We start from the raw sequence: 18178 nt of genomic DNA, 5'->3' as shown, positions 1-18178 counted from the left end.
CTAAGACAGGAAATCTGATGCTGACTGTAATATTTCTAAATTTCATATAAAATTCATTTTTATCTTTGAATATAGTGTGTCTGTATCTAATATGACATCAGTATTGACTTTATTGCACTTCTGGTTTCACATCAAGTTTTTGTGGTACATTTTTAACCTGTAAAAGCTTTATGCTGTTACAAATACTGCATAGTCATTGATAAGGATCGTGGCATTGATTTCAGTCCAAAAATTCTGTTTTGAACAAGTTTGCACGGTTTTCACGTTAGTGATTCCTGTAAAAGTCGTTGAGGGACCTAATCCCTCTGCGTGGGCCGCTCAGTCGAGAGTGCATTTTCGTCGTCCAATCAGCTGCGCGGAGTCCACACCGCAGACAGCCAATAGGAAGAATGGGAGGCTCTAAAGGATTTGAATGAAGACGGTAGCTTTCGGCGCCATTTTCGAGTATCAGAGATTGCCTCAGCAGCTGCAGAGGATGCTGCGAATCAAGAGAGCTGTCGCTGAGACGAGGGAGAAACCCAGCGCTCACAATTAAACTGCGCTTTTAGAGAGGGAAATCACGTAATTTCAACGGAAACACAGGTAATTGCAGCCACAAAATATTTAAATAGATTTTTATCGGACGGTATAAACGGACTGAACGACAGGAAAGACGTTACGTGGAGAAGAGGAGACCGACCGTGGCGGGGAGACGTTAGCCGTTTGGCCAGCTTGTAACGTTACTACTCGTAGCAGCTAGCCTGTTAGCTTAGCTTGCTAGCACACAGAGAGGGATTTCTGACTTTGCTGCGCTGTTACGGGTAAAAAAAAGCGCTCATACAGCGGTCCGTTTTATCCAGGAGGAGAGGGGGCCATAGAGGAAAAAAACCCCGAATACATGGGAATTTATTTTTTATGGAGGAGACACATAACTTAGGGGTTATTAATCAAAGTTGGACTATAATGGACTATTTTTTTTCGTATTGGAGCCCAGTTTTGAGCGGGAGGTGTAAAAGCTGCCAGGCTCCAACAGCGGAGAGGCTCATTCGGCAGTGTCAACAAATACTCACTGAGCCCTCACTGGCTTGGTTGGGAGGGGGGAAAAAACAAACCAGCGACCTGGATAGACACAGTGCCTTTTGTAGGAACTTAATTTTACCCAGCTTGTAAACTAAGGTAGACTTTTTATGTGGGCTGATAAATTACTAATGTTATTTTTGCAGGAGGTTTTTGGGTTGTTAGACAGATTAGACAGACACAAATTTGTCTTGATATCGCTGGTTGACCTTACAGTCAGCCATGCCCTTAATAATAATGACGACAGGGTTTGTTTTATTTCCCTGTCTGTGTCGCAAAGTGGTTGTTAGCGTGTGTTTGCAGTCTTACTAGTGACAGCTCTTGTGTTAATGTAGGTCCGATGGTCAGGACAAAATTATTATCCAACGTTAAGCACTTGCTTCATGTTAGTATCTGTTAATTGTTAAGAATATCTTACATTAACGTTTGATGATCGACGTGGCTCTCAGCCAAGTGACAACAATCATAGGTCGCAACTTCTGATTATTTAACTTTTATAGCTGTGTTAAACGCTAGACAAATAGCTGTCATAACCGCTAACGATGCAATGAAGTTGAATTACCGGTAGTTATTGTTTAAAAGAAGAGAGACTTGTATGCTTGGTTGTGGTGCTGCTAGTTTCTCTCGGTGGAAGGTTAGGTTTTAACTTCATCGTAGTTTGATGCAGAGGGCTTTCAGTCATTGCCTTCTGTATCATTTTGTCTTTTTTTCTGCCTTTACAAGCCTCCACACTCTGTGCGCCCAGGACCCCGATTTAATTCAAGTACATTGAAGGAAAAAACGGACCTAATCGTTGATTACTAGATGGGTTATATGTTTGTATGCTGCTCATCATGAACATTACTACTTGACGAAAAAGCATAAGAGAGGCTCTTTATAATTGTGCGTCTAAACCCGCCCCTTCTACTTCCTTCTAAGGAGAGATCGGTTTAATGTGTTACATAATATGAAGCCGTCATATCTTTTACAGTGTTACATTTATTTAAACAAATACGTGTCCACATCGTCAAGTATCATATTTAAATTTATGGGGGGGAAAAATTCTAATTGAAATTAACTGCGTTGAGAGCAGGAGACAGACTGTGGGCACCTCTGTCCATTTTTTCCTGCAATGCCTTTTTTTTCCTTAGGCCCGTCACATCTGACAGTGTGCTTACTAATATCATTTTTCCAGGATTTGTATTTAGTCATACATATTCCGCAGCAGTAAGGATAAGAGTTGTGCTTCCACTTCAATTAGATATGCATGACCAGAATGAATATGTAACTAAATGATCTAGTCTCAAGCATAGTTGTCTTCTCTGAAATTGCAGATTGTATTCATAGTACTTATTGCACTGCATTTTCATGATGAAACCACGCACATCATGTAGTAAGATTTTGTTTATTTGTGTTTTGGGGGGGTGGGGGTTATTTAGTTGGAGGAAAATTAGCTGACATGATATGAGGGAAATACCTTTCACAGCCACATAAGAGCAAAGAGGTGGGGGAGGAAGTTACTGTACTATAAGATGTTTCTGACTGACATGAAAACATTTTATTGTACACTACGTGGTGTAATTAAAATGGATGGGCAACTTAAATGTAACCCAAGTTCACATTTTATTTTATACATGTTTCCTTGTGAGCTGTCAATACGACATACTCGCATAATGTTAAAGGAAATCTGCTTATTCATGACTAAATAAATAGGCTTCTTTTTGGTAAAGTGATCTACAGTGTCAAAAAAGCTATTAAGGTCACTACTGATGAGAAGTATTATTTTTCACACTACCAGATAGAATGGGTGTGAAAGTAGTGTGTGGACATTGTAATTATTCAAAGCTTGTTTTTATAGGAAGCATTCACATCATTTTGGATATTACTACTCCAATGTATGTATACTTAAAAATATTGACAAAATAAGTACATCTACCTGCTTGTTTGTGCTAAAAGTTGAAACGGTCTGTCTGCTAGTCTGGCATCATTTGAATTCAGCCAAATAGCTGTTAGCAGCTAAGATAGGAGGTCAAATTGCTCTAATACGATAAATGGATATAAATATTACTGAATGCCCTGCTGTACTGTTTTATTTTTATTTTTTTTATTTTTTTTTAAATTCTAAGGAAAATATGATGGTGCAAAGTGTCAGTCTATTTGTTAACAGGTGAAAAAAGCTTTAAAAAAATCATGTTATGGACAACTTAATATTTCAAGAGAGGGTGCATAAGTGGTTATTAAAATTCAATTTCATCCAATTTAGTTGTTGGAAGCAATCTTTTGTGCTTAGTTTTTACAATATCAGCTGCATTGTCTGTGGTCATTGCCGATATTTAGCTCTGTTTCATAAAATGTACAGATTTGAATTTGTTGGGTCTAATTTTAGAGGGGAGGAGGTAGCACTTTGTCAAAGTGAAATTTTATGATCAACAATCTTAGTAATATATAAACTTTTACTCACCAGTTACTTAGTTTTAGTATGTGTATCTAATGTGCTGATGCAGGTCAAATAGACCTAAATATTTTGCTCATATTCTTTTGAAGAGGGATTACAGAATTGTTGACACTGTCCCTATGTGCATTTGCCAAATTAGTACTGGTGTATTTTAAGTTTTTATTTTTGTATTGTCACAGTTAAGCTCCATTAAATGCTACAGGTCTTTGTCTCCCCTCCGTTCTCTGGTATTTGCCTTTTTTCTCTCTTTGTACAGCACCGTTGTGCTGCTTCAGACTGTTAGCATGACATTCTGTGACTCATCATTCTGTCTTCTTAGACCCTCCGGCAAAATGGGCTCCCACCCCCATTTCCTGGTGAAACTGTGCCTCTCTTCTTATACTTGCTCACATGTGTTGTAGCCAGGCTGCAGAGAACCCCCACTCTTCTCTTCCTCCTTTCTGCACCACTCAGCACAAACTTTATAGTATTCAAATTCGCTGTGATGGGAACAGGTTTTCACAGGTCTTGTTGGTTATTTTCCAGAAGTTGGCCTTGGCTTCAGTTTTATGTGTGAGTAGCATTGAATAGAAGCTGTCATATGGTTTTATGTGCATCGGTTGTTTCGTCATTCTAGGTAACCCATAATGTTTTGGATGTGTGATCTGTGGTGAAAATTAATGTCTATTTTGCATGATGCATTTAGTCATAAAGTTAAAGCTGAAACACTAGTGGCAGCAGTGCAGCACATGCGGATGCCAGGTCCTTGCATGCTTCTTAAAAGCATATGTTTTGCATTGTCTTTGATTTTTGCATACAGTAGGTACTGCATCACTGTAATGCATAGAGCTTTACACCTGTTTCACTAAGATAGGATTTTTTAAAAAAGAGTTTATAGAGGTGCCATAAACATTTTTGAAATAATATGTGCTTTAATATGTGCCTAACTGCTGTTATGATTTGTGTATACTTCACCGCATTTTCAGTAAGTTGAAAAAAGTCACTGGAATTTTGTGGTCGGCTAAAATAAGATCATGTGATGTGAACATTGATGTATTTAGGGTGGTCCATTAGCAGCTTTAAAATTACTGGTAAATTTTCCAACGCTTATCTCTAAAAATCTGATCTTTTGAGCCTCTGCAGCTGCACTCAAAAGTTGAAGTTGCAGGTTCCCTTATATTGTCTTGTTGTGTAGTGATGAAAGTACTTATGGACTTTGACAACATTTTTAGAAAGAGTAGTTCAGCTGTTACAGTGCTGGTGTGAATCTTCTGCTTGATGATTAAATTTTAGGTAGTAATATCATGAATTTAAACAGCACTGGCAGTAAGATTTAACATAGGAAGAGTATGCCTTGTCTGACAAGACACACATGGTGTTTTCTGTTGCACCAGCCTTTTTTTTTTTTCTTTTTTTTTTTAACCCGAGTGTGCCAGATTAGCCCACAGTATTAATTTGTAAACCATTAGATTAGAAAATTTTATATTAATCTTAAAATATTGGTGGCTGGTTTGAGTTTCTTTGTGCATTTCTGTTTTATTACCCTTACTTTGTAAGCAGGTGACACCTCACCCACTCTTCCCAGTCAGTCAGTGTGCTTGGGTGTAGTGAGACCAGATATTTTCATACACAGTTTCACCACTGTCTTTGGTCAGTCTTTCAGGTTTGCTTAAAACAACCGGCTTGGTGTATTGCCAAAGTAATATGGGCACTCATAATTTTGGATTTACTGCAGTAACTATTGTTGATATGCTGGTGTGTAATTGTCACTGCTTGTGCAGTTGTAAGTAGGTAGGTCAAGTCTAGTAAGAAATGTGGTGAAATCAACAGAAACATATTAATGCCTGTATTTATATGTAATTCATTTTTTTTAGATTTGAGCCCTAACATACAAAAGAGCCATAATATACTTTGTTTTATTTTTTAATTTAATTTAATTTTTTTTGTGTGTCAACATGTAAAATCAGTCAACAGTGTGATGAAACTCTACTTCCTTGAATTATTTTTAGTAGGAAAACATTTTGTTTGTGTTGTGTGTTTAACAAACATTTTTTGTAAATTGTGAACCAGAGTTATGCTTGGCATTTTAGTTAGAACATGTACCAAAAAAAAACAAAAAAATCCAGTATAGTCTGTGTTTGTGTAATTGGTGTATGGGTGTGCCATTCAACTCACACTTAAGCTTTGCTTCCTCTTTTGCCCCCCTTGCTTATGTGCGCATGCACATACAACATACACACCAACTTGGATCCTAATAACAGCTTTACTGATGATTCTATAAGTAGTGATTCACTGTAATTAAATAAAGTTGTTATTTGAAATGTTGTAGTCCAAACTTAATTAGGTTAGGTGGTTGGTCGGCTTTTGAAAAATAGTTTCATGCTATTGGTCAAGTGTAAATCAAGTCCTCGGGTCGGACTTTTGAATTGCATCACAGTGTACTACTTTGTCTGCATCCTGTTTATTGCTGCTCTGTCTTTCGTGGCAGTAGGAGGAAGCTTGAGATGGCTCAAACGAAGTAGTAAATAACTGGATAGATCAGAAATGTATTTTCTGAGGAATACGTAATATTCAACTGGAATGCACTGTTTGTTGAGGTAGATACGGTAATTGTGTGTTCAGATTAAATATTTCACCAGACACTTTGTGGGTACTGGTGTATTTAGATGACAGGCATGGCTGGTGGTCGTAGGGGAACCTTATAATGTGGTCCACACTTTCACTGCAAGTGGTAAAAAAAATGGCTATTCTTAAATTAAACCTTTGAAGACATGCACGGCTCTGTTATAAGACATGTGCTTACTAAGAAATTCAAAACAGACTGACACACATTTGACATTTCATGTTAGGTGATTATTGTGCTCTCACCAAACCAGTTTCACATTGTACTTTTCATTTATTATTTACACAAGTCAAACGTTAATTTTCAATCCAGTTTTCAGAAGATTTTATTCATTAGATATTGTGTACCTGTAATGTGAGGAGTCCCACACTTGACAGTAAATAGAGGGGGTGGTGTATACCTGTGTGGAGCAAAAGAATGACTCAGAGGTCATTCTCAAATATCTGCTAGTGTTGTCCTGTGAAATAGGTTTAGTCTAGTGTCGATCCCAGGTATGTGTTTTCTCATGTTTCTGGAGTTTTCTCCAATTCATTTGACATGACACGGTTGTGGCTTCCAGGGAATCCCAGTCACACTGCCTGTGCTATGCTGGATATGTTTTGCTGGGTGCACAAATGTAACAGTTTTTTTCTAGGATTAACACGTACTATTACAGCACTGGTGTCCGTATGGAGCAGAGTAGCTCTCCTGAGTAGCATCACTGGTCTTCAGTGAACAATAAAATGAGTGACACCCTCTCAAAGTATTTTTTGTAAATGTGATTTTTGTTCATTGTTGGTATGTCATCACAATCTGTTGCTTTGTTATCATGGATGAATTGGTTGTGTGTTTGCTTTTATTGCTGCGGATGTCTCAGGCTGTGTCCACGCTGTCCCGGTAGCTGATCAAACACTTTATCACACCTTCTAAAGTTGTGGCACAGTGAACATAGTATATTTGTACTGTGTGTATTGCCTTGCCAAAAGACACCAATGATTTGGCTAGCCTGAGACCTGGTGTTTATCTTGCTCGAATTTTTAGAAGTGATGGATTTGTAATTGTGTAGGGATATAATTTGCGTGCATGCCAAGGGGAAAATCAAAGGAAGAGAGTGTCTACTCTTACATTCATTGTATTCTGGACTGATGGCTGAATATATGCTGTATTCTGTAACTCCTATTATTAGTCAGTAATGCTTTTTATTGTTGGGCTCTAAAACTAAGCGGTTATGTCTGTAGATATTTAACTTGGGAGTAGTTTTTTTTCTATGTCCTAATGGCTAAAGATAGGTAGCTTTATGAACACAGTAAGAATCTTTAAATATGAATGAATGTGATTGCCATTCAGGCTGTTTTTCCCCACAGCTTATGTTGTTATTGTGGGTCTTCCTTTAGCTTGTGCAGGCAGAAGACTGTGTAACACAGACCAGCTCAGACCACTTGATCTGGGGAGGTGATGGCTTGTCATGTCCATGTCCCTGTACCCGATGGAGTGTAGGAGGTTACTTGACCTTCAACCTCTGGGTCAGGTGACTCTTTGAGGCCCTTGTATGGGGAGCAAATGTCGTAGGAATGGGTTAAAAAGGCTGAGCATCAAAGGTGACATGTCCGGGCATGCTTCCTTAAAGGAGAGGGAGAAAAATGGGGAGAGGTTAGTCACTGATGTGAGCACTTCACCTGGACTAAAGAAATGATCATCTCAAAAGGAAAATACACACTTTACCCGGTTTGTTCCATTTTGCATTTTTGTTATATAATTTATAAGATTGGACAAAGTAGAATAGTTGTTCCATGACCTCTATTTGAGTTAAATTCACCACTATAATATAATACTGTCTGCTCCTGAGCAAATGAGCTAAAAAAAAAATGACAGAAGATAAGGAAATGAGTGGGCAAATTTTAGTTTAGTTGGCATACGTTGTGTGTTTCCCCCTTCACACTGTAGATGCACATTATGTGCTCCCTCATGTAAAGTGTCAGAAGGAGGGGGGGTGTATCGGCTATGTTTAACAGTAAGTGCATCGACTTCCTTATAACTGTTGTCAGTAATTGTACCTTACAATTAGGGCTGCATCTACCAATCAGTTTTATTATTGATTTAATTTATTTATCTTTTCCTGTTTTTTATTAATAATTTAGTTCTTTAAAATGTTAGAAATTATGACAAATGCCTCTTGCAACCTTCGAGAGCCTTTTCATGTCTGAACAGCTAAAACTGGTGATTGAATTTATCAAGATAGAAAAATGGCAAATCCTCATGTTTGAGAAGCTGAAACCAGCATATGTTTGGCATTTTTATGTAACAATCTAATAATTGATTATCAAATAGTTGGTTAATTTTTTGTTGTTCACACAAATTTATTACACACTACTTTCAATAGTTGTCATTGAACCCTCTTTTTTTGACTGATGTGTGTACCCAAATGGCTCAGGACTAATACAAGGTGATTTTGTCATGCCCCACAGATCTGACAATTATACACCCTTGATGTGAAGTTGTAAATTAACCACATTATAAATGTGGTGGTTGATGTCTCAGCCATCAACCAAAATTTGCCCAAAAGATATTTTTGAAATGCTTAAAAGCAATTGTAAAATTGATACTAAGTGTAAACTCTTAGTTATTTGAGGAAATGGTTCATTGTCATGCTGTTAGCTTAGGTGACATTTATTTTCATGTAAGAGATGTTTTTATGTTGTGGCATAAATATGTATAGTATGTGATTTGAAAGGACGAGGCTTCTACTCACCAATTTAAAATTAAAAAAAAAAAAAAAAAAAAAAAAGTAGAGCACTGCACTCGGTGGTCCTCACTATCTCCCCACCCTCCTGCCACTGTCAGATGTGGCTGACTGTAGACACCATTGCTGCTCCGGTATTCTCTACCTTTGCTTACCTAACAAAATTCAGCTGTAGGCATTAATGTCCATCAATAAAAATGACATGTATTATGCTTTGAGATAGAAATACTAATAGTACTGTTAAAATAAGCAATGTGCATCTTTGAATTTCTGCTAAAACCTACATTTTATTTCCACTGCTTTCCTGTTTGTACAGAGTATTAATTGACATTAGAAAGCAAATTTTATCAATGACAAATCCAGAGTAGAGTAGATATCACTTTGGCTTGGAGTGTACACACAGTGATACTTGTATATAATCATAACGGTAGAGGTGAAGTTAATGAATGCTCAAGGCAGCATTAAGTATCAAAACTAGCATACCGCAAGTGTTTAGATTGATTATCAACCTTTCGGCCAGCTGTTGCTTGAGATATGCAATCTATCACAGTGAACAACGGTAATGTATTTAAGAGTAGGGACCATTTTGAAAACTGCATTTTGGTGTTTGCAGGACACTGACATCCGAAGTTTCAAAGTCAGATACCAAAAAGCTGCATTTTAAATCCAAGAGTCCTTTCTTAGTGTTTGCCTTCTGGGTTTAATGTTCTCCTGCTTGCAGCTTCATTACCATGTGACAAAAAATTTAACTGGAACCAAGGAAGAAAAGCAACAAATTGTTAATTGTTACCTCTCTCAAACAATTGTTTTTTATTAGTCCTCTGCTCTTAGCTGCACTGCAGTAGTTGGGGTGTGTGTGTGTGTGTGTGTGTGTGAGAGAGAGAGAGAGAGAGACTGCATGTCTTGTCGGTGTCTTTTTGGAAGGAAAGTATGTTAGATGTTATTAGGCTCAGGCCATCAGATCCATTTCAGACCAAGGTCATAATTACAGGTCCATTGAGACCTCTAGTGGCAACATAATCGTTTGACCCAATCTTGTACTGGAGTATTATCAGGATACAGTTGTTTTAAAAAACAAACTGTAGGTTTAAGATCGTAATGTGTTTACTATGACAGCCTAAAATGTCTTGCTACAAAAGTTGACACATTTTTGTTGTAACTGGAAAAGCTGCTTTTTATGGCTCTCTGGTGATTCCTAAAATGGGCCATTTCTGTTTTTCACTTGTTTTCTTCCACCTCTAAGTCAAAGTGCGAGGTCAGCTATTTAACAATGCCTCTGATGCTGGTAGGGATTCAGTAATTTCAACAACACATAAACTTGTGATTTGTGGTCTATCTAATAACTTTACACCCATGTGTCATTAAAAGAGGTGTAAATGTATTTTTAAAAACCAGGTGCTTGTTTCTCCAGGGTCAGACAGTTTCCCAGGAAGATCCCTCACTCCCTTTTTCTTTTTAAAATTTTTTTCCTAATTTTTTCTGGGTTAAGTACAGAGGTAACCACTGAATGAGAAACCATTTCAGTCAAAAATTCTCACTTTACACTTAGGTCTCTGTAGAGCACTTAACAATAGCACTGATGTGTGTTACTAGACAGGTCACAATATACTGAGTGGCACACTGACTCCTTATAAAATTTGAGATTTATTCTGAGTCATGCAAAATGCAGACTGCGATTTTTCTCCCTGTCAGCCCTTGCTTCCTGTTTTCACAGTGCTTGTCTGACACATGTGAATTATTTTACCATATTAGTGTTGTAAAACTAATAATGTTTCGAACATTAGCCACGCTACCAAACCATTTGTGTCAAGAACGTAAAATTGTCAAATGCAGTCTTTTCTCCTGATAGTTATAAAGTTCTGCAGCTTCTACTGTTGGCAGTGGCTTATTTTAAACATGGGAAACAGTTCTACTATTTCTACTGAAATGCAATCACATTATGATAGAGTCTATTGGAAGAGTAGTCCAAATTCTTGGACTCAAAATGTGAAATTACTTGAGTACACTGTATAACCAGTATGTGGACACACTATACCTATAGTCTCCTTAGTTTCAGTTAAAGGTAATCCTACAGATAAAACATACCATGATATTTTAGACAGCTGTGTGTTTTCAATGTTGTGACAATAGTTTGGGGAAGGCCCTTTCCTGTTTTTCACAAGAAATGGTTTTATGAGTTTGGTGTGGAAGAACTTGACAGGCCTGCACAGAACCCTGACCTCAACCCCATCAAATGGCTTTGGTATGAATTGGAAGCCGACAGTGAGCCAGGTCTTATCGTCCAACATCAGTGCCTGGCCTCACATTGTGGCTTAATTGGTGCAAATCTCTGCAGTGAGCTTCCAACATCTTATGTAAAGTCTTCTCTGAAGAGCAGAGACTATTTCATCAGCATATTAATGCCCATCGTTGTGGAATGATAAGAGTGTAATATTCTAGTCCACATACTTTTGGTCATAAAGTGCACTTTGATGCTTGACATTGCATTTTAACAAGTTGACCATCGCAGAATCCCATTAAACTGTGTTTCTTGTTTGTGTGTTTCAGATGGAGAGCCTGCTTCAGAGTGGACAGAGGACCTGAATCTGTAAAAGATATTGATGATCATCTGGATGTCTTTAGGTAGATGAATGATAGGAGTACCCATCTGTGAACATGTGCTTTGGACTGTACGCCCAGAGGATGAAGAGGGTGCAAATCACACAGAAGATGAGGGGAGTTTTACGTGCGGGGGGATGACAGCTACTGTTCTGGCGATGCTGTAGCAGCACGGAATGGTTTGTGGGTTACACTGAGATGCAGGCCATACTGTGCTGCCGCAGTAAAGCCTGACTACACATCCTGGCCACCTAGAAGTTCTTCAACCTTTATTCTGTGACTTATCTGTCTCATTTGCTGGTCGCCTTACTGTAGCAGCACGTAAATATTGGAGTTAAGACTCTAGCTGAAGCCTCCAGTATTGATCGTGCTGCTGAAGCAAAGCTGACCACTCACAACCTGTGCAGCTAACCACTGAGTGGTGGTGCCAAACAGTGGAGATGCTTACAGGTACATTGTTTTTGACTTGAACCTCAAACCCTGTTTTTATGGTAAACATTTGAATACATTTCACAATTCTGTTTGCATACTTGGAGAAATAAAAAAATTTAAGTGGCTTTTGTCTGTAATGTGTTCTGAACCTCATGCAAACCTGCTGTTTAACATATTGCTGTTACGTTCAATATATTGTGCTTTTATTTAATTTATACTAAAATTGCAGCTTTTGCTGACACTGACAAACCTTTCCAGTTTTAAATAGCGCCGCTTTTCACCAAAGAGAAACGCTTCTCATGCTGGCCTGCGTGGCCTTGCTGTAGCCGCTCCTGGGATGTCCGGCCTGTTCAGCATGAGCCATAACGGAGACAGATTTGCTGCGGATTAAAATGGTTACAGCCGTTAGTCTATACTGTAGTTTGTATACACCAGAATACATTTTGTAATATCGAAAGTCATTCCGTTTACAGAAGTACAGATTTTGTACCTTTTTGAAAACATTTTAAGATTGATTTAGACTCGGCTTCCCGCCCTGAACCCTGACGGTCTTTATTCTCGAGGCTCATTTATAACGACCCAGTCATTTTAGATTATTGTATTATATTATGATCTCCTCATGCTTACAAACTTCTGATGATATATTTTAATATTCAGTGAAATAACCCTGCGTTGCTCTTATGAATAATACGGTGTCCTGTGAAATGGCTTAAGACCTGAATTTTAAGCGCCGTTGCATGCGAGCGTCATCAAGTCATCTCCGTTATGACAAAACACCCGATGACGATCATCCCCAATCACACTTTCCTAATAAAAATAAATTCAGGTTATCTTGCAGGCCTTTGGGACAATGTGTCATCCGTTGGTTAATCTCTGGCTCTCGACATTTTTTTACAACACAGGCTTCATGTTAACTTGCACGGTAAAATAAAAAGCTTCAAAATCAGATAACTGGAGAAAGAAAGCTGGCCGAGTGTCTCCGCTTGTTTACAAAATGAACCACACCTTGCTATAGATAAAATATATATTAAATAAATAACACACCTATGACATAATTTATTTACTTACGTGGTTAATTGTTTTGGTGGTGACCACGGATCTTTTCTGATAAGGTGTCTATACCGTCATAAGGCCTCGCAATATTGTGCCGTAGACTGAAGAAACGCATGTTGTGGGACTTTCCTTCTATTTGGCCTTGTAGGCCTTTTTAATGATAATTCTACTATAAATATATATAATAAAGAATAAGGGCATTTGACAAAAGTGGAATTAATGCAAAATGATATTAGAGAGAGAATGAGGATTTGCGGATCTTAAGATGACCTTTTCTCAAAGCAGAAAGGTGTTCATTTTTGCAAATGGAGAAATAATCTAAAATTGTATAACTTTAAGGCTTTTGTCTTTTTTAATTTAAAAGATGAATAGTCTGAATATAATAACATGCATTATTTTATAATGCTATGGCTACAAGATGGACTTAGTAAAAAAGCTTGCGTGTGTGTGTGTGTAAATATTAACAGCGTCAACATAATTCATTATCATTAATTTGGGAAATTAGTAAATTCGTGTAGCCTTTTTATAAGTGTAGTAATTTTAATTTTAAGTATTTTGGACTGTTTGGCGCATTTAGAGAAAATGCTGAATCCGCACACAATACATCAAAATGGAGGCAGTTTTGGATGTGCGGCCTGAAATCTCTTCTTACACCTGTTGTTAATCTTCACATTTTTGCTGTTTTGACTTTTTATACATATACACCTGCTTTTATATCTGTGGTACATATTTTAATTACAATTGTAGAATAATATGGCACGGTCATCGGTAGGATTTGTTTGCGCTTGTAGCCCACTTTTTATTTGTAAGCATATTTTCCAAAAAGCTGTAAAAATGACTAATGTGTAAAACTAATATTATAACAATGGAAAATAACATGGAAACAGATGCGTTAATAACAGGAATAATAAAACTTCACTTCACTTTAATTACCATCACACACACACACACACACACACTCTCTCTCACACACACACACACACACAGAGTGTAAACTTGCGGGGCCTCGATGTCATTAGACACTGGATACACTAAATAGTCTATTCACTAATTATCTGGATATTTAGTCACCTCGATTGATGGAGTAAATAATGACTTTAAGGTAGTTTGGTAATTTAGTATTAATCCTCTCGATCGGCCTACTTTTTCATATAAAGTGCTTGACCGTCCGCCCTGGCTGTATTTTTTTTTTTTAAACAACACTTTCTCATTATTTGGATTGACTTCACATTTTTCAGGCTATATTTACATATGTGTGCCATGACAATTAAAATATTAATGTAGAGTTCCTCTTATTTTCATCTCATGTTTGCCTGGCAACAGAGGGCTAAATATACAGTGTGTATATGAACATGCGTGCTAGGACGTACATCCTGAATTATGGTCAGTGCTGACATCACAGATTCACTTTGTGGTCTGATCTTAAGAGTTTTTTTTTTTCAAAATGCATCTCCATTCAGAAGATAAAATAAATAAATAAAGGGATAAATGATCAATGCACAATTCACTGTTTGTCCGTTTGCTTTGACCTATTTTAATAAAGACCACTGTTGATCATAAGCCAGGGATCTGGCTGAGCTTTCCAGAATTTAAACCCATTTTAATAACTTCCATTTGCCCGCACAATTGCATTTTGATTTCAGGCTTAAAAGCCAGTTTTCTTCAAACTCGAATGCATAGCAGAAAATGGACCTGCACTGTATTTTTTTTAATTTATTTTTTTTAGTAGGCAGCAGATGTTTGACTTTGCAGACCGGACAAGTCATGCAACGAATGACTCACTTGAACCTCCGCAAATAAATCTTGTGTAGAAATAAAGTGACATCCATGTACCCCTAAGGTTTTATTAACACCGTCAGATGAAACACAGCTGTCAATTTGTTAGCTTTCATGAAAACATAATATCAAGACAGTGGTGTTTTTTTTTTCTTTTCTCTTGCACTGTGTCTGCAGCCTGCTGAATATTTCACACAGGCCCTGTTATGCAACGTTGGTAACCTTGAAGAGGTTGCAGCATCACTGCTGCGGACGCTCTCTGCGAGGAAGAGACCAGAGATCACACTGCATATTTCTTTTATTACTCACTTGCTTAAGTCACTGAGCTCAATTGTGTCCTTAAATAATTAGTAGTCTTCTTTGGCCTAATGCACTGAATGAAAACAAACATGGAAGTGGCTTAAATCTCTTTTTATTTAGCAAGATCGAAGTGGACAAGTATAAAACTGTCATGGTACATTAAAAGGAAAAAATAGAACATAATGTGGAAAATAATCTAAATTTGTATCTATCTGTGACGCAAATGCAGGCTTTTGATTGCATGGCTTCGTGGTGGATGGAGATTGGGCCCAAAAAAGGCAATGACGGAAGACGTGGTAAACAAGTGAACAAGTGTTCCCATATTTTCAGGTGCATCTATCCTTCACTATTTTTGCGCACCTCACGGGCCATTTGGGAAACAATGTGGTGTTGTGAGTGCATGGCAGAGATGCCACAGGCTAGTAATTAAAACAGCTTACAACTGCCAATAAAATTGACAGTGGAGTCAATAAAGTTCACGATGCATTCCTGACCTGCACCCATTAAACTTATGTACACGTCAGTCATTTCCCGCAGGTACACGCCGGTGTGTGTGAGGTGTGAGGAAACCGCAGCGAGAAATGGTTCAATGTGCGAGGGAACGTAGGCAGCGAGGTTATGTGGCTGCAACAGGAGCAGTGTTGGCACTAACAAACTCATTAATAAGGTGATCCATCTGCGCGCTGCCATCCGAGAGCCCCCAGCTCGGTACGAGACACCCTCGTGGGGGACCGAGATCTTGTCCACTTCTCTGAGCCTTAGTGAGTCCCACTTTTTGACATCGAAATTACGCACGAGAGGACCGGCGTCCATATCTTTCCGAGAGGGCAGTGGGGTCTCCTTCAGGACTTGTAGCTTTTGCCGAAACTCCTGCATCTGCTGCAGGAAGCACAGGGGGTCAGAGACGCTCCTAAATGACTCTGCGATGCTGAGCGCTCGTCTCTGCTCCTCCAGCGCTGCGCTCAGCTTGGTGATCTCCGGGTCGTATGCTTGCATCACCACCAGCTTTAGTGTTTCAAAATCGCAGAGGATCTCATTCTTTTTGCATTCGAGTGCACTGACGAGTTTGTCGAAATAGTCTGTTACTTTTTCTGCGTCCGCGTTCACCGACTGAAGCGCCTTTTTCTTACTGGCTTGTAGTGTCTCCAGGCAGGACAGGATATCTGCGCTCTGCCAGCTCTCCGCCCCCTGAAGCAGTTCTTCAAACGCATCTTTCTCCCGCTCATACGCCTCCTCCAAGGAGCAGAATTTATGCCCTTTGTGGTCACCGGTTGTTGCGCAAAACCCACAAATGAGTTTTAAGTCGGTGGCGCAAAATATATTAAGAGGCTGACCGCTGTGTTGTTGACAAACAGACATCTTAGGCAAAACCTTTATTTTGCTGTACTTCTCCACTATTCCGCGTAGAGAATAGTTGATCTGCAGGCTGTTTGCGCCGTTGTGAGGGCTCTCCTTGCGGCATGTGGGGCATTTGAAAGGTGTTCTGAAAGCTGGACCTCGGTTCCCCTCCAAGAGTCCTTCCAAGCATTTCTTGCAGAAGCTGTGCGAGCACAGCAAGACCCGCGGATCCTCGAAGAGACAGCAGCAGATCGGGCACGTAAGTTCCTCTTCTAGTTGCTCCATGGTGTCCTGTAAACACATCATCCAAGCGTCAAAACCGGAGCCTCATTTGAACAACGAAAGCCCAATAAATCAGCACTTGATAAAAATAGGCTACATAATACGCACCCACACTCATGAGGGATGCTGCCCCATAAGAGCGCAGGCAATAAATTACGCACGAAAATGTGGTAGCATCAGAAAGGATACAGGTTTTGATTTGGAGTCATGTTCCAGCTGTGTATGGAGTATTCCCATCCTGAAAGTGAAACTGACTTGCATCGCTGTGCCCGCGTAAAAACATAAATAGTAAAAGGTTGGCATGAGCTCTGCCAAACGCTCCGTTTGCCCATCTAACGTAAAGTATCATCCTGTTATTATATGTCTTTAACCAGGTGCAGGCGTTGTAAGAAACACGTCGCAAAATCAGGCTCAAGTAAAAAAAAAAAAAAATCGCTGATAACTGTCAACGCGGACTACAGCAAACGATTTTTGTCCCAGATGTATTGCAAAATTAGCAGGAAGTTGGTTAGCTGGGTTGAGCCCTACATTACCGCCGACTAACCAATCCAGTGCGACAAATTATCGACAAACGGAGTTCGCGGTGGCGTTGCTCCTGTTGGCAAGGTACTGAAGGAGGGCTGTGACAGATTTTGCAAGCGCATAGTAACATGCAACTACTGGACCAAAAGAATCACTCACCAGCTGCTGAGACGCACAGTGCAACGCAATCATGGCGCTTGTTGCTGTGCAGACTTCGCCCTTTCCGGGTATAGAGTTAACTGTTTCAGCGGCGGGCTGAACACGAAAAAAAGCAGTGGTTCATCTATATTTGCGCACAGGTGCACTGTACTGTGTAATATCATGCCGCTGACATGAACGTTACCGGCGGTTGGAGTTTTTTTGACAGATTAGTTTTGAGCATTGAGGTGTTTACGTTTTTGTCCCTGCTGAGTAATTTGCAGAGGATCCCTGCCAGTAGGATGGGGGAGGGGCTGTTGCTATGCAAAACATTACAGCGTGAAAAACTGTCAACTAGGTTTTAGTCCCAGCTTGGCATTAAAAGGTTTTTATACTGCCCCACTTCAGTCGCTTGTTTGGGTATTTGTCAATATGCATAATGTAAACAGTCAACATGATTAAAATGTGCAAGTGAATGCACCCAGCTTGCATCAACTGATATAAAGGTGAACTATTAAACACTTACCAGATGAATGCAAGATTATGGGCACCATGAGCGAATAGAAACCGAGAAACTATATCACACATCAGCAATATTGTATGTATATATAACTTGTATTGACAACGACAGGGTGCTTTTCAATTATGAATGGTAAATTCAGCATTTGTCCACTACTAAACATTTGATGTTGTTTTCCAAAACTCACTTTCTATTCACTTGTGGTTATGTAACATCGATATCCAATAGTTACTTAGTCACGTGTAGAAATTTTGACCTTGATTTTCTTCCCTTGTTTCCATGCCATCAGGAGCAACTGCCTATCTTAGCCACTGTGATTGGATACAGTGGGGTAGCAGGGGCTTATGTAGCTCCGAGCTCCGCCGCAGGGGGTCGCTGTTGCAAGTGGTGGTAGGGCGCCTGACGTTT

At 39.1% G+C, this 18178-nt stretch overlaps 1 protein-coding gene and 1 long non-coding RNA gene across 4 annotated transcripts; one reads left to right on the top strand and one right to left on the bottom strand.

Moving 5' to 3' along the window:
- Positions 1 to 297: 297 nt before the first annotated feature.
- LOC137192903 (uncharacterized) lies at positions 298 to 11966 on the top strand. The gene is made up of 2 exons (XR_010930649.1): positions 298 to 582; positions 11359 to 11966. It is a non-coding gene; the product is annotated as an uncharacterized lncRNA (long non-coding RNA).
- A 3100-nt stretch (positions 11967 to 15066) lies between these two features.
- On the bottom strand, positions 15067 to 17973 carry trim13 (tripartite motif containing 13). 3 transcript variants are annotated; one of them, XM_067603950.1, is made up of 2 exons: positions 17958 to 17973; positions 15067 to 16599 (listed from the first exon to the last, which is right to left on the bottom strand). In XM_067603950.1, the coding sequence occupies exon 2, from the start codon at positions 16591 to 16593 to the stop codon at positions 15397 to 15399; it is 1197 nt and encodes a 398-aa protein (XP_067460051.1). In that variant the 5' UTR covers positions 16594 to 16599; positions 17958 to 17973; the 3' UTR covers positions 15067 to 15396. The 3 variants fall into 3 exon arrangements, with proteins under 3 accessions (XP_067460051.1, XP_067460048.1, XP_067460049.1); XM_067603947.1 differs by lacking the exon at positions 17958 to 17973 and adding an exon at positions 17272 to 17490; XM_067603948.1 differs by lacking the exon at positions 17958 to 17973 and adding an exon at positions 16699 to 17227.
- Positions 17974 to 18178: the final 205 nt, after the last annotated feature.

This window comes from Thunnus thynnus, chromosome 11, assembly GCF_963924715.1.
Source record: "Thunnus thynnus chromosome 11, fThuThy2.1, whole genome shotgun sequence".
NCBI classification, from domain to species: Eukaryota; Metazoa; Chordata; class Actinopteri; order Scombriformes; family Scombridae; genus Thunnus; species Thunnus thynnus.
This window is presented reverse-complemented; position numbering and strand designations above follow the sequence as displayed.